General features: G+C 40.7%; 1 protein-coding gene across 2 annotated transcripts in view; it reads left to right on the top strand.

Moving 5' to 3' along the window:
• The window catches only part of CD53 (CD53 molecule), a 34,107-nt gene extending 12,813 nt beyond the window's left edge, over nucleotides 1-21,294 (top strand). Inside the window, exons 2-8 of one of the 2 annotated variants that reach the window (XM_040232075.1) lie at nucleotides 3,874-3,954; nucleotides 5,072-5,260; nucleotides 7,254-7,328; nucleotides 7,897-7,992; nucleotides 18,408-18,488; nucleotides 19,511-19,594; nucleotides 20,449-21,294. In XM_040232075.1, coding sequence (XP_040088009.1) covers nucleotides 3,892-3,954; nucleotides 5,072-5,260; nucleotides 7,254-7,328; nucleotides 7,897-7,992; nucleotides 18,408-18,488; nucleotides 19,511-19,594; nucleotides 20,449-20,520 — 660 coding nt within the window. In that variant the 5' untranslated portion in view covers nucleotides 3,874-3,891 and the 3' untranslated portion in view covers nucleotides 20,521-21,294. The remainder of the gene's footprint in view (nucleotides 1-3,873; nucleotides 3,955-5,071; nucleotides 5,261-7,253; nucleotides 7,329-7,896; nucleotides 7,993-18,407; nucleotides 18,489-19,510; nucleotides 19,595-20,448) is intronic. The other variant, XM_040232076.1, reaches the window with a different exon arrangement.
• The last annotated feature ends 748 nt before the right edge of the window (nucleotides 21,295-22,042 follow it).

The raw sequence follows: 22,042 nt of genomic DNA, 5'->3' as shown, positions 1-22,042 counted from the left end.
ATAGGCTCTTTAGTTTTTTTTTTTTTTTTTTTGGTTTCTGCCATATGGACAGTGTCATCTGCATATCTGAGGTTATTGATATTTCTCCCAGCAATCTTGATTCCAGCTTGTGCTTCATTCAGCCTGGCATTTTGCATGATATACTCTGCATATAAGTTAAATAAGCAGGGTGACAATATACAGCCTTGATGTACTCCTTCCCCAATTTGGAACCAGTCTGTTGTTCCATGTCCAGTTCTAACTGTTGCTTTTTGACCTGCATATAGATTTCTCAGGAGGCAGGTAAGGTGGTCTGGTATTCTCATCTCTTTTAGAATTTTCCACAGTTTGTTGTGATCCACAAGTCAAAGGCTTTGGCGTAGCCAATAAAGCAAAAGTAGATGTTTTTCTGGAACTCTCTTGCTTTTTCAATGATCCAACAGATGTTAGCAATTTGATCTCTGGTTTCTCTGCCTTTTCTAAATTTAGCTTGAACATCTGGAAGTTCATGGTTCATGTATTGCTGAAGCCTGGCTTGGAGAATTTTGAGCATTACTTTGCTAGCATGTGAGATGAGTGCAATTGTGTGGTAGTTCCCTAGTGGCTCAGACGGTAAAGCGTCTGTCTGCAATGCAGGAGACCCAGGTTCGATCCCTCGGCTGGGAAGATCCCCTGGAGAAGGAGATGGCAGCCCACTCCAGTATTCTTGCCTGGAAAATCCCATGGACTGTGGAGCCTGGTAGGCTACCGTCCTTGGGGTCGCAAAGAGTTGGACACTACTGAGCGACTTCACTTTGAACATCTTTTGGCAAGTTTGTTTTCTATGTCTATGAATCTGTTTCCCCTTTGTAAATAAGTTAGTTTGTATCATTTTTAAAAAATATTTCACGTAAGACTGATATCTCTGTTATTTGTCTTTCTCTGTCTTACTTACTTCACTTAATATGATATAGTCAGGGAAAGGAGAGAGATAAATTAGTAGTTTGGGATTAACATATATACACTACTATATAAAGAATAGGTAAACAACAAGAACTTACTATTAGCATAGGAAACTCTATTCAATATCTTATAATAATGGAAAAGAAACTGAAAAAAATATATCATAACTGAATCAGTTTGCTGTACATGTAAAACTGAAACAATGTTGTAAATTAACTATACATCAATAAAAAATAAGTCACCTTCATTAACATTAACCCAGTTGTGGCGGTAAGGGCTTGTTATGAATAACAGGATACATTTATGGTTCTGAATTATTTTCAGGAGTTGAGGATGAGAGACCAAATATTATATATCAAAAAATGTTCTGATTGTTCTTATTGCTCAGTGAATTCCCAAGAGTTTTGGGAGCTGTGAGCCAGGAACTATGGACAAAGACCAAATGTTTCTGAGAAATATATTTTAGTCATCATAATATGTTTCTTATAAATCACAATATCTCAGGTTGTTTCCAGTTTGTGGCTATCAAATCCCAAAGAACAGCACTAAATGCTATGGAAATTCAAAGATTTTCAGCTGGATTGATAAAGGAGGTAACATTTCAATAGACACATTCAAATGAGTGTAGTCCTTTTGGGCAGCTAACTTTTGATTGTGAGGCCTGGAAAACACTCAAATCCATGTTAATAAGCATGGATTCCATTTACTGAGTACTAGTTGTATATCAGTCTCTGTGATAAGATGATTTGATCTTCACTTCTACTCTGTGAGGTATAAGTATTATCCCATTTTACATAGGAATAAATTGTGACTAGAAATGTTAAGCAGGTTTCCAAATCTCACATACCTGCTTAGTGGTATATGTGAGAGTTGAAATCAAATTTGACTTCAAAGTCTGTGTAGTAAATCATCACATTTCTTTATAATTAATTCTTATTGTAATATAGTTACTTTAAAATGTTGTATTAGTTTCTACTGTACAGCAAGATGAATGAGCTATACCTGTGTATATATATATATATATATATGTGTGTGTGTGTGTGTGTGTTTGTGTGTGTGTGTGTGTGTGTATAGCCTCTCTTTTTTGGATTTCCTTCCCATTTAGGTCACCACAAGGCTCTGAGTAGAGTTATCCAAGATATACAGTAGGTTCTCATTAGTGGTCTATTTCATACATAGTATTAATAGTGTATATATATTAAAAAATAAATTAAAAAAAAGCAAAAAAACAGTGTTGATATGTTAGTCCCAATCTCCCAATTCATCCCACCCTCAGCTTTCCCCTCTTGGTGCCCATATGTTTGCCCCCTACATCTGTGTCTCTGTTTCTGCTTTGCAAATAAGATGGTCTATACCATTTTTCTAGATTCCACATATATGCATTGATATATGATATTTGTTTTTCTGACTTACTTCATTCTGTTTGACAGTCTCTAGGTCAATCCATGTCTCTACAAATGACCTGGTTTTATTCCTTTTTGTGGCTGAGTAATATTCTGTTGTATATATGTACTACAACCTTTTCATTCATTCCTCTGTTGATGGACATTTAGGTTGCTACCATGTTCTGACTATGGTAATACTGCAGCAGTGAACATTGGGGTGCATGTGTCTTTTGGAATTATGATTTTTTCTGGGTATATGCTAGTAGCAGGATTGCTGGGTTATATGGCAGTTCTATTTTAGTTTTTAAAGGACTCTCTGTACTCCCTATCACCACACACAAAAATAAGCACAGAATAGATTAAAGGCCTAAATATAAGAAAAAAAAAGTGAAAGTTTCTCAGTCTTGTCCAACTCTTTGCGACCCCATGGACTGTAGTCCATGAAATTCTCCAGGCCAGAATACCGGAGTGGGTAGCCTTTCCCTTCTCCAGGGGATCTTTCCAACCCAGGGATCAAACCCAGGTCTCCTGCATTGCAGGTTGATTCTTTACCAGCTGAGCCTCAAGGGAAGCCCTGAATGTGAGACCAGATAATATAAAACCCTTAGGCTTATTTACAGCCTAAATGAACTATCCCTTAAGATCATCTGATTTCTGGGCATCTTGACACTGTAAGGACAGTATAATGGATTATAAAAGCAATCCATGAACTAGAAAAGGCATAGTTATATTGGGAGAAAAGCAATAAATTGACATTCTGCTTTATATATCAGTCTTATGTGTAGCTTTTAAATATGAGTTCCCTCTATATAACCTAATTAATTCTGAAAGAAAATTAAAAATTGTGTATCTGGATCTCAGAATTGAGGACCAGACTTTGGATATTGATGTCCTCTACTGAAAAATGAAATTCTATTTTTAAAAAATTCAAGCTCTCATTGCTAATCTCTTTTCATTTCTTCATTGGATATTTGTTGGTCAGTTTTATCTCTGTTGTAAGACTGACATTCTCTGGAAAATAGTTATTGCTTAGTAATGGTTGTATCTCCCACAGCACCTAGAACAGAAAACACCATATATGTTTCTTTAGTAAAAGAATGAGGCATAGGTATGCTCCCTCCACTTTCATGTAGAGAAGTTCATAGACCAAATGTAGAGTGTGTATGCATCTCAGAGTATTTAAGAAACTGGTGGATCAAGTCACTGACCTCCCCAGATGATTGACCAGATTATCCCTTATCCCCCATATGCCTGCTTTGTGTCTCTGTAATTCACCCTCCTCTAAGAATGGCTTTACTACTTACTTCTAGAGTGCCTAATTAAATTTTAAGCACCCTGGCTTGCTGAACTGAAGCAAAAGTGAATGTCCAAGATGAGCTAATTGGTACCTCAATTCAGAGACTAAAAGAGCAAGAAGTTTGGGGAAACTTTCCAGAGAAGATTCACAGCTAAAACTCACAGTGATGCTGGAGACCCTTGAACCTTGGACATTTGTGTCCTCTGATCTCTGGTGCCACTTTGCAGAGTCAGGTCACTCACATCCTCTCTTCTTCCTTCTACTTTTTAGGGCAAGAATATCTCAAGCATGGGCATGAGTAGCTTGAAACTGCTGAAGTATGTCCTGTTTTTCTTCAATTTGATCTTTTGGGTAAGTGTGTCTTTTCTGAGCATGGTTAAGCTCACCTCTTCCTAGCTACACTCTACTTCTCTCTCCTCTCCTCAAGAGCCTGATGTAGAGTGCAGTTCATGCATGCAAAGGTCATGTGCAGTACACCCAGCCTAAGAAGAAGGGAATGATAATTTTCTCCCCTTTTCCCATGCTGCCCTAAGAAAAGCCTGCAAAATTGAAAGACACCAGTGTGATTGGTGAGGCTATTTCTCTGGGAGCTTTAGGCTATTACTGCTCACTGCTGACATCTAAGGGTGAGAAACCTAAGATTCTACACTCCCTGTATTGAATGCTTCTTTTTTTCTTGTTCCCCTGACCCCAACCCTGAATCCTTGGGAAAAAATAGCTGGTCAAAAAGGAAGTCCCCTTTTCTGGGGAGGTTTCACTATATTAAGGCTTCCTTGGTGACGCAGACAGTAAAGAATCTGCCTGCAATGCGGGAGACCAGGGTTCAATTCCTGTGTTGTGAAGACCGCCTGGAGAAGGGAATGACAACTCATTCCAGTATTCTTGTCTGGAGAATTCTGTGGATAGATAGAGGAGCCTGGGGGAGGTGGGGGAGCAGTGTATAATCCATGGGGTCACAAAAAGCTGGACAGGACTGAGAGGCTAACACTTTCACTTTCACTATATCAAATTTAGCAACTGAATTTCAGTCATAGGATGAGTTGGTTACTCATGTTTCTATGAGAAGATTCTTAAAAGTTTGGCCTCTCTAGTTTTCTGCCAAGAAAGATGAACTTCTCAACCAGTGTATTCCCTTTACAAAGCGAAGACCACATATAAGCAATTGAGCCAGTAAGGAGTAGGGATCTAAATCATGAAGATCTAGAAAAAGGAGTAGGAATCTGAATCATAAAAATACTGTGTTATCCATAGGAATGACCTTTTTGCTACCTGATATGAATAGCATGAGGTATGCGTGGGACATCACAGGGGATGATACCTTTTTTTAAGGCACTTGGAGAAATCTGGGTAAAGAGTTTGTTGGCTAGAGCCAATGGGGAAAAATGATTCTAATGTCAAGAAAGGGGATATGAGGAGATATTTAAGAACAACCTTGCATTTCAGAATGTTATGTGATTCTTCTTTTCAGTTCTGTGGCTGCTGCATTTTGGGCCTTGGGATCTACCTCCTGATCCACAGCAAGTTTGGAGTACTCTTCCATAACCTCCCTTCTCTCACGCTGGGCAATGTGCTTGTCATTGTGGGTTCCGTCATCATGGTGGTTGCCTTCCTGGGCTGCATGGGATCCATCAAGGAGAATAAGTGCCTGCTTATGTCGGTGAGTGACTCTCACAGCTGATGTGCCCCCACTTAGGGGGAGATGGGCATGATGCCTTAAACCACAGGCAAGACGTTTTCTGGTACCTCATCTATTAGTGCAAAGAAATTGTTGGAATGTGAAGTTGGCACCTCAGCTCAGTCCAGGGTGTCTAGGCCCATAGTATTTTGTTTCTGAGAGGGATAAATAAGAGAAGATATCACTGTCCTCCTTAGTATCCATTTTACACTGTTAATGATGACCCTTATCATTATAATTTGCATTCATACCTTTTTATTTATTCTTTATATATGGTTGAAATCAAGCATCATCCATCTACCTAAATCTTCCTCACATTAGTATATATTTCCAGGATCCGACTCAGAGTCACTAACTAACTGGTGGAAAATCTAGTCTCTAGATTCTTCTGAGTATTGTGACCCTCCTAAGATGGCAGAGGATATGTATGTATCTCAGACCAGCTAGTGAGTGGCCCAGCTGGGTGAGAGCCTAGGCTGAGGCCATCGAGGTCTAACGTGAGAGATACTAGAGCTTTTCACTTTCTCTCTGTCAGCTAACTAGGCTCAGGAGCACCTTTAGACTTAGGCTTTGCCTATAAGCTCTATGAAAGAAGAGTTTCTCATTTCTCTGGTGTGCCCACACAAAGCTCGATAATAAAGCACCATTCTATCCATAAATCGGAGAAGGCAATGGTACCCCACTCCAATACTCTTGCCTGGAAAATCCCATGGATCGAGGAGCCTGGTAGGCTGTAGTCCATGGGGTTGCTAAGAGTCGGGCACGACTGAGCAACTTCACTTTCCCTTTTCACTTTCATGCATTGGAGAAGGAAATGGCAACCCACTCCAGTATTCTTGCCTGGAGAATCCCAGGGACAGAGGAGCCTAGTGGGCTGCCGTCTATGGGGTCGCAGAGTTGGACACAACTGAAGCGACTTAGCAGCAGCAGCAACAGCAGGGAGTCACTTGGAGAAGGCAATGGCAACCCACTCCATCACTCTTGCCTGGAGAATCCCATGGATGGAGGAGCCTGGTGGGCTGCAGTCCATGGGGTCGCAAAGACTCAGACTCGACTGAGCAACTTCACTTTCACGCATTGGAGAAGGAAATGGCAACCCACTCCAGTGTTCTTGCCTGGAGAATCCCAGGGACGGTGGAACCTGGTGGGCTGCCGTCTGGGGGTCGCACACAGTTGGACATGACTGAAGCAACTTAGCAGTAGCAGCTATCCATAAATATAGGTTCCCAATCACTTTTCTTCTTCCTCAAGTCATGTGGTTAATCTTCTTTCCTTTACTTGTTAAACTGAAGCCAAAAGATAGAATAAGAAAGTCCTTGTTCTCAGATAGTTCCCAGACTATTAGCAAAAGATGGAAGATAATAGACTTGGGAAAAAGGTTTTAAATAATCAAAGTTTGTGTTGGGATAAAACAATGAAAGAAAATTAAAAAGTGAAAATGTGTTTGCTGTTAAGTGTGGTTAGCACAAACATCTAAAATTAGAATTGAATATGAATGAAGATCATGATTAGAGCACCTCTTCTCCCTCTCTGTACAGGGCTCCTCTCAGCCTCTATTATCACCTTCCTCCACCCCAAAATAGCCCTCTGCTTGCAGAAAGAACCAGGCCCCAAACTCTGAAGACACATTTAGTTTACAAGTCTTCTGCTCAACTGTTTCAGTTAGCTAATGTCAAAACTGCTTCACTGATTCAACAAATGGTAATCCATATTCACTATGCACCTGGAACTCAATTGGTGCAATGGGAAGAAGAGAGAAAAGCTGGAAGACAGCTGATCTGCCCTCTAGAGTCTTGAAGTCTGGTTGTAGGAAAAGAACAGGTATTCCTCACAAAACATGAAAAAACCTATGAAAGCTCGAGTAGGTGGGAACTTCTGCCCATGTACAGAGATCTGCCTTTATGCTCCCAGGGTAGAGTGGGAGTGGGGGAGTAGCTGGGCTCAGTGCTGTGAGCATCTCTTTGCTTTGCCCCAGTTCTTTGTCCTGCTGCTGATTATCCTCCTTGCTGAGGTGACCTTGGCCATCCTGCTCTTTGTGTACGAACAGAAGGTAAGTTACAGAAAACACAATTCATTGTTGGATTGCTAGGAGTGGAGGGGGGGGGGTGTGGGGAGGAGAAGCTGGCACAAGTAAGTCCTATGATAGAGCTAGAGTCAAAGTGGAAGGATGAAGGAAAAAGGATTGACTGTAATTGGGGAGAAAAAAAATTATGAAGGTGATTGTATTTGAGTGGTGCTTTGAAGGATGAATGGGAAGAACAGTAAAAATCAAGTTTATCTTCCCCCTATTTACCTATTTACTTTTCTCCATCTATCTGGCAGTGAAGAATATGTCTCAGTGCCTAAGAGAAACATGTTTGGTTTGCCCCTTTGCATCCTTTGTAGACCCAGGGTTTTGGAAGGTCAAGAAAATGCTGTGTGTTTCTTCATTCATTGCCATCCCATCCTCAGCATTTCTTCCTGTATGTAAGCTCCCTCCCTTGACTTAGTTCTAAAGAGATCATTTGGAAGGGAGGAGCAAATGGAACTATTTTATTAACCTGCATTAGAAATTCCTTGTTCCTTGAAATCACCTGCCTTTTTACAACGCCTTCTCTGCTGGAATGTGCCCCATACAGCTGAAAGAATACGTGGCTGAGGGTTTGACCAAGAGCATCCAGCGATACAACTCAGACAACAGCACCAAGGCAGCATGGGACTCCATCCAGTCATTTGTGAGTACAAAATCTTCCTTAGCTCAGCCCAGATGTAATTTTCCAGTCTCAGTCCCTGGGCACTGGAAGGGTCTCTCTTTCATGAAAGCTTTAGAATCTGAGGTTCCACAGCCCCTAGGTTCAGAATAACGCTTGGCTGTCAGAAACAGGAGAGCATGAGAGCCTGGTTGGTACAAAGCTGTCTATTAATACATTCTCTCTTTTACTCTTTACCCACTCAGGCTCATTGTTTCAGCCCTAGTAAGATGTAAGAAAGACCCAAACGTGTCATACTGGATTAGTTTATGTATTTTCCCATTTTTTTTCTGAAAACAGAAATTGTTTATTAGAGGACATCTCTTCTGAATTCCTGAGTAGCCCAACTCTTTCTTTTTACCTAGTTCACCAGAACCCCATTTCTCATGCCCCTCCCCACCGCAAACACAGATTTTAATTCTGCATTCCTTCCTTGGTGGGCTGGGGTCAGGGAGCCAGTCTGACAGTGGCATACTTTGTGTCTGAGACAATACCATTATGACCACTTGGAGCCACCTGTGGCCCTGCCATGCCTGCTTCGTGTGGGGTAAAAGAAATAGCACAGGAATTAAAGTCCAGAGACCAGGATTGGGTGGCTTTGGGAAAGTCACTTAACTTTCTGGATCCCTATTCTTCTTTCTTTTAAAAATCCAGTTTATAAACCTTTTATTATAGAATTTCTAGGCTGATATAAAAGAACAGTGAATAATAGCAAAATGAATCTGTGGGTACATATCACCCAGCTTCAACAGTTAACATTTTGCCAATATTGTTTTAGCTAATCCTCTATGCATTTTTTGCTAGAACTTTTTAAAGCAAATAATAGATATTATATCATTTCAAAATTAAATATAAAGAAAATAACTTTATTTAAAAAACAATTTTTGTGTGTGTGTGTGTGTGTGTGTGTGTATGTTTAAGCTCTGAGAAACCATAAAGTGATGCAAAATCACCTAGGTGATTCCATATAGGGAAAGAGTAACTTTGGCACTCTAGTCAAAGTAATCAAAATCAATTTTTTTCAAGAAGGTGAGAATTTGAAACTGTGTTGAAACAATACAGAAAATTTTGTTATCTTAAACTCACATTTCTCTTTGCATTTTAAAAATGTTTTCCCTTTTCTCTGGTTTAATAAAGGTTACATAGCATTTAAGTACACGTTTAGCAAATGGAATTTAATGAACATATGTGTATCCATTTAAAAAATAATATAATCACAAGTAAGCTCTTTCCTGATCATTTTTGGTCAAAAGACAAATTTCCAATAGTGACTTAAATTTTTGAAACCGTAAATAATGGTAAAGATTTAATTCTTACCTAATGAGATTTGTGGCTTAGTTAGCAGCTTTATTTGCATTCATGTACACCCGTGGCAGATTCATTTCAATGTATGGCAAACCAATACAATATTGTAAAGTAAAAACAATAATAATAATAATAATAAATTAATTAATTAAAAAAACAGTTTTTTAAGAGCAGTCTTGTTGTTGTTCAGTTGCTCAGTCATGTCCGACTCTTTGCAACCCCATGGACTGCAGCATGCCAGACCTCCCTGTCCTTCAACATCTCCTGGAGCCTGCTCAAACTGATGTCCATTGTCCAAGAGCAGTCTTAGGTTTACAACAAATCTGAAAGGGAGGTACAGAGATATCCCATATACTCCCACACTTGTATAGTCTCCCTCATTATCCATATCACTCACCAGAATGGTACTTTTTTAAAATAAATGCTGATCCTACATTGACACATAATTATCACCCAAGGTCCATAGTTTACATTAGGGTTCACTCTTGGTGTTACACATTCTATGCATTCGAAAAAATTTATAATGACATATATGCATCATTATAATATCATGCAGAGTAGCTTTGCCCTCCTAAAAACCCTCTGTGTTCCCTCCTCCTCTTCCCCTCATCCTTCACAGCCACTGATCTTTTTATTTTTCAATAGTTTTACCTTTTTCAGAATGTCATACAGTTGAAGTCATACTGTTTATAAACTTTTCAAATTGGCTTCTTCCACTTACTAATATGTGTTTAAGATTCCTCCTTGTCTTTTCATGACTTGATAGCTCAATTCTTTTTAGTGTTAATATTCCATTGTCTGGATATACCACAGCTTACTTACTCATTCACTTATTGAAGGACATCTTGGTCGCTTCCAAGTTTTGGCAATTAAGAATAAAGCTTCCATAATCATTAATGAGCAGCATTTTTGTTTGTGGACATAAGTTTTATACTTCTTTGGAGAAATACGAGTGTGATTGATGGATCATTTAGTAAAAGTATGCATAATTTGTAAGAAACCTCCAAATGGTCTTCTGAAGCATCTGTACCACTTCTCATTCCCACCAGCAATGTATGAAAGTTCCTGTTGCTCCACATCCTCACCAGTATTTAGTGTCAGTGTTCCAGATTTTGACCATCCTCATAAGTGTGTACTGGGAGCTCATTACTTTAATTTTCATTTCCTTGATGACATATGATGTAGATTTTCATACGTTTATTTTGCATTTCTATATCTTCTTTGATGAGGTGTCTGTTAAGTTTGTTGGTTCATTTTTTAATCAGGTTAGTTGTTATCTTATTGCTCAGTTTTAAGAGGTTTCTCTCTCTCTTTTATATATAGATTTTTAGGTAACAGTCATTTATCAGATGTGTCTTTTGCAAATATTTTCTCCAAGTCTGTGGCTTGTCTTCTATTTCTCCAGATACTGTCTCTTGCAGAATAAAAGTTTTTAATTTTAGCCAAGTCAAACTTATCAATTACATTATTTCTTTCATGAATCATACTTTTGGTGTAGTTTCTAAAAAGATATCATCATAACCAAGGTCATGTAGGTTTTCTCTCATATTATCTTCTAAGATTTTTGTAGTGTATTTTACTCTTAGATCTATAATCTATTTTGAGTTAACTTTTGTGAATGGTGTAGGTTCTCTGTCTCTGTTTGTTTATTTTTGTGTTTTTGTTTTTGGTATATGAATGTCTAATTTTTCCAGCACGATTTGTTGAGCTATGTTTTTTGCATTGTATTGCTCCTTTGTCAAAGATCAGTTGACTATATTTACGCAGGCCTGCTTCTGGGCTCTCTATATCTATTTGTCTGTTCTTTCACCAATACCACAATATCTTGATTGCTGCAGCTTTGTAGGAAGTCTTAAAGTTGGGCAGTATCAGTCTCCAACTTTGTTCTTTTCCTTCAGTATTGTGTTGACAATTATGGGTCTTTTGCCTCTCTATGCTGCTGCTGCTGCTGCTGCTAAGTCGCTTCAGTCGTGTCCGACTCTGCGAGACCCCATAGACGGCAGCCTACCAGGCTCCTCTGTCCCTGGGATTCTCCAGGCAAGAATAATGGAGTGGGTTGCCATTTCCTTCTCCAATGCATGCATGCATGCTAAGTCGCTTCAGTTGTGTCCGAGTCTGTGCGACCCTATGGACAGCAGCCCTCCAGGCTCCTCTGTCCACAGGATTCTCCAGGTAAGAATACTGGAATGGGTTGCCATTTCTTTCTCTATATAAAACTTTCAAATCAGCTGGTTAATATCTATTAAATAACTGGCTGAGATTTTGATTGTGTAACATGCATTGGAGAAGGAAATGGCAACCTACTCCAGTGTTCTTGCCTGGAGAATCCCAGGGACGGCGGAGCCTGGTGGGCTGCCATTTACGGGTCGCACAGAGTTGGACACGACTGAAGCAACTTAGCAGCAGCAGCAGCAGCAGCATTGAATCTATAGACCTAGTTGAGAAGAACTGATATCTTAATAACACTGAGTCTTCCTATCCATGGAAATGGCATACTTCCCCATTTACTTGATTTTGTTCATCAGAGTTTTATAGTTTTCCTATTATATAGGATAGGAAAGATCTTACACTTACTTTGTTAGATTTATACCTAAGTATTTCATTTTGGGGAATGCTAATGTAAATGGCATTGTGTTTTTAATTTCAAATTCTATTTATTCATTATTGTAATATATGAAAGCAACTGATGTTTGTTATTAACCTTATGTTCTGTAACCTGGGTATAATCTGAGTTGTCTTTGATGGGCTGCTTTGCAGTTACCTGCAGTTGTTTCGCTCATTCTGCTCAGAGGCAGCCTTGGGTGCAAATCCCCCTTTCCCTCACTGCCAATCACTGCCCCCAGCCTCTGCCTTCCCTGCCCTGTTGTGGAGCCACACCTCAGGGCAGGTGAGGTCCACGTGGACTCTCAGGGTGTGTGTGTAGGGTGCTGGTAAGCTGTGGTGAAGCAGCCTCTATCAGGGACCTAGGACGTTTCTGATGTGCTGCTTGAGTAAGCACCAACAATGGCAGCTGCTGCCCCACCCAGGCTCTGTGCCAATACTGGGTCGCCTCTGTATTCTAAGGTTTGAATCATTTATTTGGTCATGGCCGCCCCGGATCCCTTGCTGCACTGTGACATGGAATTAGGGGGGAAAGAGCATTTGCTCGACTCAGGTTGGGGCATGCCCACAGGTAGCTGCAAGTGACCTGGCACCCACTAAAGCAGACCTCTCTCCACCTTGCCTTAGAGGAAAGCCAGTATGCATGTGCTCCTCATGGTGGAGTCCAGGCTTCTACAGCTCTCTTTTAATTCAAACAGTCCACCAATCAACAAAAGGACTTTGTCTCCCCAGTGTAGGACCCCAGGTCTGGGGCTCCAGATTTGTGGCTCTCAACTTCTCACTCCCCAGAGTGGGTGGTGTCCCACTCATGTACACTCATTTTTACTCTGAGTCCCCTCCATGGGTCACAGGTCCTGGCCTCCTGATTACATGTGTATCTTTCTTTCAGCCTTAGTTGTACAGGAGTCCTTCTGCCCTTTTTTAGTTAGTTTTCAGTGAGAATTGTTCCACATGTAGATGTAATTTTGATGTGTTCCTGGGGGGAGGTGGGGTATGCTAACTCCTGGATTTCTAGTTTAGCACTTATATCTACGTTTTAGGGAAGGAAAATAAATGTTGACCATTCCCACCATGACATACTACCACAGGCCGACTTAATAGCAGGAAGGTTATGGGGAATTTCCAGTAAAGGGGTATATATACCAGCCCAGAGGGAAAGAAATCTCAAGGTGCATCAACCTGTCCACTCATAGGGCAGAAAACCCCACAGAGAGACTCCACATATTCAGATCTCTTGTTTGGGAACCAGAGAGGCACCTGATTTGTAGGGAGCTTCTTCTTTTCCTGTCCATTTAGAATATAATATCTTGTGAATTACTTGACAGACAGTAGGGAAGCCCCCCGCCCCCCAGCTCATGTGTCTATGATTTGTTTGGGTATGAAAGTTTGAAAGTGAAAGTCACTCAGTTGTGTCCAGCTCTTTGTGACTCCATGGCCCATGACCCACCAGGCTCCTCTGTCCATGGGATTCTCCAGGCAAGAATACTAGAGTGGGTTGCCATTCTCTTCCCCAGGGGATCTTCCTAATCCAGAGATTGAACCCAGGTCTCCTGCATTGTAGGCAGACTCTTTGCCATCTGAGCCACTAGGGAAGCCCTTGTTTGGGTATGATTGCTCCTTTCTATATAGATGGGGGCTATGGACTTCAAGACTCCATACTCACCTCCCATCTACCCCCTAAGCCATCCCAAATTTGACAAACCGTGGGAATCTGGAGATTATTTGATCTACTTCACAGCAGGGGGAAAACATACTATTTAGAGTCACTATAGTTAAACATAGAGGTTCCATAAACAGGAATCACATAGCAAGGGGATTTTTGGTCACCAGTCCAAGCCACTGTCTACATTTAGTACAGATGAGTGGCTGAAGTTTTCACAGAATTCCCTTGGTAATGGAGACAGGCCACAGACCCAGAAGTAAGGATAGTTGTGGACCTCTGCATATGTTTGAGCCACAGGAGAGGAACATATTTCCAGTAACTAGAGCCAAATAGTCCATGAGGCAAACACTGTGGGTGACAACAGAGATGTTTTAGGGGTAAAAGATAAGGCAAAATCTCATTCATGAGTAGCATTGGAGAAAACGATCCCCAATTTTGGCTTTTTTCCCAGTGGGTGATACTGTCAGAGGGGTGTGTGATTTCCTTGGTTCTGTCTCGTCGCAGCAAAGCTTTGCAACAGTGGACAAGCGTTACAGCTCTGTTACGGTTCAGTTTTATTTGGCAAGCGAAGGATAGAACATCCTTGAGGCATGAGGGTGGGCCAACCCAAAAAGGGAGGCTCAATCCTGGCTCCTCTTTTTATATGTTTTGTCTCCTCCCCATGAACCTACCCTATGTAAACTGGGATAGCCAGGAAGGCTGTTTGTTTCACCTGAGGTTCTCACGACAGTCCTCAGATTTTCTTTTGTTCCATTTTCTCAGGCGTCTTTCTTTCTTTGTCTTTTAGCTACTGCCATTTTGGACTCTTTTTTCCTATTCTAACTACCTAACAACACTACACAATTTGTCCTTTAATATCTCCGAGAGGTAAATTCAAATTGCAGATAGGGGCTCAGTGGGAATCCACCTGAGTAAACCTACTTCTTGTGGGTTTAGCTCACTGTACTAATGCTTCTGGAGAGGTGATTTAGGCCTGAAGGGGTCCCATTTCTATATAAACTTTCTATATAAAAGTTTTCAATAAAACTTTTTATTGTCCATCTGGACTGAAGGTGATACTGGAAGCAAGCCTATCTCCCAAGGGGTTAGGATACCAAACCACTTGGAATGGGGAGAACAGTTTAAACACCAATGAATTTTAGTAACACCAGGTGGGATGTCCTGTGGCATCCCCCTAAAAAGCAAACAAACAAAAAAAAACCCCACAAGATCTTCATCCCAGCCGATAGGCTCAAGGCTTCCTTTTTTAAAAAAACTTTTAAATTTATTTTGGGGTGTATACCCTGATGCTGGGAAAGATTGAAGGCAAAAAAGAAGGGGGTGTCAGAGGATGAAATTGTTAGATAGCATCACTGACTCAAATGGGCATGAATTCAAGCAAACTCAAGGAGATAGTGGAGGACAGAGAAGCCTGGCATGCTGCAGTCCAAGGGGTTGCAAAGAGTCAGATATGCCTTAATGACTGAATAACAACATGGCTGATTAACAACGTTGTGATAATTTCAGGTGAACAGCAAAAAGACTCAATCATACATATACACATATTCATTCTCTCCCAAACTCCCCTCTTACCCAGGCTGCCATGTAATATTGAGCAGAGTTCCTGTGTTATATGTTAGGACAAGACCTCCCTTTTGAACCTGCACTCTCAGCCTCCGTTTTATTGTCCATCCATCCAGCCATCCACATGCAGATTGTTGGCCCGAGGCATTTAATAGTCTGATAGCTTCAGACAGCCCTGAGGACCAACCTTTTAATGTGCCCTCAGGAAATAGGGCTTTTAACATCTATCTGGTTGACACATTTTATAAAGCCAGCTACAGTGACTGCAGCCATGAAATTAAAAGACTCTTGCTCCTTGGAAGAAAAGCTGTGACAAACTTGGCATATTAAGAAGCAGAGACATCATTCTGTCGACAAAGCTATAGTCAAAGCTATGATTTTTCTGGTAGTCATATACAAATATGAGAGTTGTACTATAAGACAGCTGAGTGAAAAAGAATTGATGCTTTTGAACTAAGGTGTTGGAGAAGACTCTTGAGAGTCCCTTGGACAGCAAAGAGATCAAACCAGTCAATCCTAAAGGAAATCAACCCTGAATATTCATTGGAGGGACTGATGCTGAAGCTGAAACTCCAATACTTTGGTCACCTGATGTGAAGAGCTGACTCATTTGAAAAGACCCTGATGCTGGGAAAGATGAGGGCAGGTGGAGAAGGGGACAATAGAGGATGAGATGGCTGGATGACATCATCAATTCAATGGACATGAGTTTGAGCAAACTCTCAGAGATAGTGAAGGACAGGGAAGCCTGGCATGCTGCAGTCCATGGGGTCATAAAGAGTCCGACACAACTGAACAATGGTGGGGTTATATGGTAGATTGAAAGTCCAAGGAATTTCTTGGGCTTCTTCTGCTCACTCTTATCTTTCATGTCCAGTCACCTGATCACTGCCAATTTGGCCTGATGTTCCACACATAACTTCCAATTTTGATAGTTTCACAATTTTGCCTTTGATTGTATTAATAGAGTCTGATTGGCTTTCCTATTAGCAAAGGCTAGCACCAACCCAGAGGCTGTATCAGCATAGGTAAGGGCATATTTATACCCTTCTGACACAGGCAAAAGCCTATGTGGTCCACTTGCCATCTGGTAACCAGAGGAGGGCACCACCTCAAATGACGCATAAGGCAGTCCTTACCTGTAAGTTGGAGGCCTATAGATTTGAGAGGCAAATGAAGCCTTTTTACTATTTCCCAAGTTGTTTTGGGACATCTGACTTTTGGTGGAGTCATTCTGCTGCATTGGAGGAGGTCTGTAATTCTTGCAGGCACAAGCCTCTTGTCCATGCTAGTGTATCTGCCTCACAATTGCCTCATAGAGTTGAGGGTCAGGGAGTGGGAACATGGCATACGGTCACACTGGCACCAGGTTGTGTGCAAGCAGTTCAGACATCAGCCCATAACTCAGACTCCCACAGAGGTTCATTTACTGTTTCCAATTATCTTGATGCCATTGAGACTTTCATATCATCAAGCCTTTCCATACTGCCCAAATGTCAGTGGCAAGGTTGAGGGGCATGGGATTGTAAGCAATCACCAGCCATCCTGCTCTGAGTTCTGCCCAATGACTATTATGTCCAGTCCCTTCCTTGAACCAGATGACATCTGAATCCAGAAGAACAACTATGGTGTATCACCAAGGTAGATCACCCTTACAGCTGCCCTTGGTGTACCATGTATCCACAAGGGCCATCCAGGTACCTTCCTGTACTTGAAGTAAATCGGGTCCAACAGGTGATGTCACTGGGGTCTCTGGTGGGTAGATATAGGTCACTATATGCAACTCCTGCGTAAGTGGACCAGTGTTATAAGTGCTTCTCTCTTGAAGGTATGTGCGCCACTTTTGTAAGGTACTCAGTTGTGCATAGGCATTCATAGGCTTTAAAAACACATGTTTAATCCATCCTAAGCAAATGGCAACCCACTCTAGTATTCCTGCCTGGAGAATCCCATGGACAGAGGAGCCTGGCAGGCTACTGTCTGTGGGGTCACAAGAATCAGACACAACTTGGCGACTTAACTACTACTACTAAGACTACTTAATCCATCCCCCTACAGGCAGGGGTGTCTGTACACTGACAGGTAAGTCAGTGGTTAGAAACTCAGTTTGTTGTAGGTCTAGATATATTGCTGACAATTGTTTTTCCATAGTACTATATCAATTCTTTGCCCCTTCCCAAAACTGAGACCAAAATCCTCAGTTCAGTTCAGTTGCTCAGTCGTGTCTGACTCTTTGCAACCCCATGAATTGCTACCTCTTTGGTTAATGTATTTAGTAAGTCCTTTGGTGTTTCCATTGTGTCCCTGTACACTTGCATCAGCCTGAATTGTTCCATAAATTTAGCCAGATCATCCCACATGGAAATGGCTGGCCAACCTGGGATTTCTCCCACAACAGCAAGCTTTTCCCTGCTTGGCCCCTTCACACATTTTTGCATCATTTCCAGTCTCCTGCCTAGCTTGCCAATTGTCCAAGGATGGAAGGAACAGAAAATGCCCAGTGAACTGAGAAGGCATCTTGAGACAAAAACAAGCTGGGTAGCTCCATATAATCACTGGGTCAGTTTATTAAACGGTAGCTTACTCACAGGGTGGTATCAGAATCAGGTGGACAACAATTTGGAAGCATTCACATCTACACTCCACACTGCCAAGGGGCTGTTAGGAGGATTTTATAGTTAACTTACGTTATGGAGGTAGGTGCTTGGAAACAGGACATGCACTCCTAAGTCAAGATGAATAGTAACTAGTTGTCTGGGTGCCAAAAATACATCAGCAAAAGTTTTCATCATTGTTTGGGAACTAATGGAGCATAAAGGCCACAATACCTATTATTTATAAAGCCCTTAATGATATAGAAGTGATTCACTGCACAGGGGTAGGGTCAGTGTAGGACTGGAGAAACTGTAAGGGCCCAAGATGGCATCAGCTATGCTAACAGACATATAGTGGGTCTAGGTGTGGGCAGTCTGATCCCTCCACTATAAAGTCCCCTGTGTGCTTAATTTTTGATTTATAAAATGTGAATAAGTTAAATATGCCCTCTCTACTTCAAGAAGTTTTATGTGAATAAAATGGTATAACAGGTTTGTAAATAAAATGGCATAACAGATTTGAAAGTACTCAGTTCTAAGAAGCCATAGTAAACAAGTCAGTTCTGTATTTTCTGCTATAGAGTCAAATCAGAAAGGTTCACCTTTTCTCCAAGGCCCATGGTTTTCTTTCTGTTATCTGACTAACCATTGCTTTTTGGGGCTTTGGCTTTCAGCTGCAATGTTGTGGTGTAAATGGCACAAGTGACTGGACATCTGGAGCACCAGCATCTTGCCCCAAAGGCTCAACTGTTAAGGTAATTTATTTTTGGAAACGTTTCTGCTATTGGCCACTGTGATTAAACCTTTAATTCCCTTAGAAATCTAGTCATACAGGACTGGATCCCAGCCATAAATAGGAAACCTCAAACAAAAGAGAGACCAGGGAGACATATAACTAGAAAATAAGAAAAACGAAAAAGAAAAATAAGCAAAAAAAAAGAACAAGTTTATCTAGACTAGAGATGCCATTAAGAATCTTGCTACTCTGAACTATTATATTAAAGGGGAAAAGTTTATGTGATAGTGGCAGAAGACTGTGTCTAGATTTTTCTTGAATAATAATTAGGGCTTCTTATGGTTGAAAGTGAAATTTGCAAGGTAGAAGCAGAAAAGCTTCTCTTTCTACTTATTTCCCTGCTCTCCTTCCTTGGAGATGGTAGCATCCAACCTGTTAGCAGAATAATTATAAGTGAAGAGTGAGGAGCTGGGGGTGAAAAAGTTGATGGAACTTCTGACTAGACCCAGAGAAGCCCAAATTATCTTCCAACTAGACCAAGTCCCTAAGGTCCTGTTACCCATGTCACCCACTTGATATTGTTTGGAAATGTCTGGAATTTGGGTGGGTGGGCAGTCTGTGAATAAAGACTGGGACACCCACCAACCAGCAACTGCCCTGCAGCTTGATAGGGCTATGATATGATTACTGGCTTTTGAAGCAGAAGCTGAAAGGCAACTAGTCATAGGATTGCATAGCCTATATTCCTATTTGTCAGTACCAAGACAGTAGTGAATGTTCAAAAAATACAAGGACATATGTTGTTGACCTGCCTCTTGGGAGCTAGTTTAATGCAGTGTGTAAATATATAAGACTTCTACTTTATTTACTTCCACTGTAATGATAACAATACCGGAAAAGTCTCTAGTTTAATGTTCTCTACTTCATGCTCACTTCTTCATCCATATGTTATATGGCAAGAGACAAACTATCATCCCAAATAAGCATCTTGATAAAGTTGAGTAATATAGTAGTGTCATTTGTACATGTAATTTTTTCTAGGGTTGCTATATACAAGCAAAACAGTGGTTTCACTCTAATTTCCTGTATATTGGAATCACCACTATCTGTGTATGTGTAATCCAGGTAAGAGCTTAATTGGAGGACTATTTTGAGAATTAAATGAGTTAAGTCATGTAATTTTTAAAGTATGTGCTTGATAAATATGAGCTCCTCTATTCAAGTAGAAAATTATATTATTACCAGTTTAAGGCATACAGAAAATAATACTATAAGATCTATCTGGTCAATTTATCCCTAATAGAAATGAGTGTATCATGGTCAAATTAAAAGCCACTAAATGGAACCTTACTTTGGTTCCTCATTCAGCTCATCTGGAAAAGCCTGTTAAATAAAACATTTCACTTGAAAAATTGACCTTGTGTGCTAAGGAGGAGTTGGTCATGAAACTGTAATCAATTTCCTTATTGCTTCTCTGCTTATCTTGACAAGTCAGGGGTGAATGGGGATAATTTATTGTTCTTTTTTATTATTTTATATTCCTACTATTTTTATACCCAAGTGTCTTGAGTGTATCACAGATTAGCTAAGATCTACTCAGGAAGCTCAAAGAGAAATGATTTTTCTCTGCTTGGAAACCAAGGAGGCCTAAGGCATGGGTAGAGAAGACTCATTGCACAAAGTATTGACCTGTGCAGAACTTTATTATACCAGCAGCAGGATTTCTGTGGTTTCTTAAGTAGACAAAAAGATGTCCCAGCACTTAATATTCCACTATCTTGCCATCGTCACCCTCACTTGTCTCCCCACTGCCATTCTAAATCTAAAGGAAAAAACTCTTGAGAAGGAATTAGAAGTGATAGTAAGAAGGGTAGTTTCAGTGTGATGGACATTTTCTTTTCCTCTGGGACTCATCCTAGGGACTGTGGGTGAGATGTTTTACCTGTAAAGACCTCACTTTTTACCAACTCTTTCCTCAGGTATTAGGGATGTCCTTTGCACTGACCTTGAACTGCCAGATTGACAAAACCAGTCAGGTCCTAGGACTCTGACCTGCTGCCGCCATGTGCTGGAGAGACCTCTTTCATCGCTGGAAATCCAAAACAACTTGTATCATGAAGTCCTAAATGAACACCTCTTGAATTGGTGTCCTTGTTCTCCCTCCCATCTCTTCCTTATGGGGTCCCTGACTTATACAACCAGAGAAGAGGGTGTTGGTCAGGCACTTCCCTGACAGACAGCAAGACAATCCTTTACTCATTCATGGCAGTAGCCTTATCATTCTTTAATACCTGATCATTTGTCAGACATGAAAGGGCAAGAGAACCTGTGGTACTAATGGCTCAAAATCAAGGGATGGGTCTGTAGCTTGACTTTCTGCATCTTTCCATTGCCAAAAGGTCTCTGGCCTCTAAATCACACACAGTCCACTCTCCAAAGTCAAACAAGAGATAAGCTTAAGGGAGCTCCGGGGGCAGATTCACTGGATCATTATCACAATCCTCTGTTTCCTTTTGACTAGGGGCCTTGGCTACAGGAATGACAAAAATACTTTTTCTCCAAAAGTTAGGTTTCATTTCAATTTCTTTATGATTCATCTAAGTCTTTCTAAGAGGAACTGTCCAAAGACTCACATCCTGATTTCAGCCAATTGCTTAGACTTTGATTTACATACCTATGAAGGAATTCAGCAGGATCAGTATTTCTGGTGGTTGAGGTAATAATCACATTCAAAAGAGTTCTGGTGTTAATTCTCTTTCAGATAAGTTTTTTCTTAATGTAATATTTTAATTCTTCAATGAATAAGATAGCTTATGATCTCTCAATCACTACATTCTCATTCCTTTGTCTCAAGTATAGTTTTCATGACCCAGCCTGATTGTTCTGCCCGCAAGTTAGGGATATTAGTTATCTATTGCTAAATAATGAATTACTACAAAATTTGTCACTGACAACAGCAAACATTTATTATCTCACAGTTTTTGTGGATCATAAATCTGAGAGCAGCTTAACTGGCTGATTCTGGCTTGTGATCTCCCTCATGACTACAGTCAAGATGTCAGCTGCAGTCATCTCAAGTCTCAACTAGAAGAGGACACACTTCTAAGTTCTCATATTGAAACAGGAGGGAAGGGGGCAGGGCACAGCCTTTAAAAGAATGACATAAACATAAGATATGACAAAAACTGGTTAAAACCAACTAGGTCCAAGATGGTGGAGTATTCAATTTCCAGTGGACTTTGAGCTTCATCATACATTTATTGTAATACTCTAACATAAGCTAAGTGATACATCCAACAGTGCCATGACAGTTCTGAGCCTGACTATCAAAGATCAAACAGTTAGAGGTGACCTGATTCCTGGAAATCTCTGCTCTTTCCCCCAAATAATTGGAATAATCCTCCCACTCATCAGCCTATAAAATTTCCCATCCCATGAAAACTAACCACACCACATTGTGAGGCCACTCTTGCCTTCTGAGGTGGCCCACACTGTCTGTGGAGTGCGTTTCTATCTAAATAAATCCACTTCTTACCTATCACTTTGTCTCTCACTGAATTCTTTCTGTGATGA

This window comes from Oryx dammah, unplaced genomic scaffold (genome assembly GCF_014754425.2).
Source record: "Oryx dammah isolate SB20612 unplaced genomic scaffold, SCBI_Odam_1.1 HiC_scaffold_28, whole genome shotgun sequence".
NCBI lineage: Eukaryota > Metazoa > Chordata > Mammalia > Artiodactyla > Bovidae > Oryx > Oryx dammah.
The sequence above is the reverse complement of the archived record's forward strand: the minus strand, read 5'-3'. Positions and strand labels throughout refer to the sequence as shown.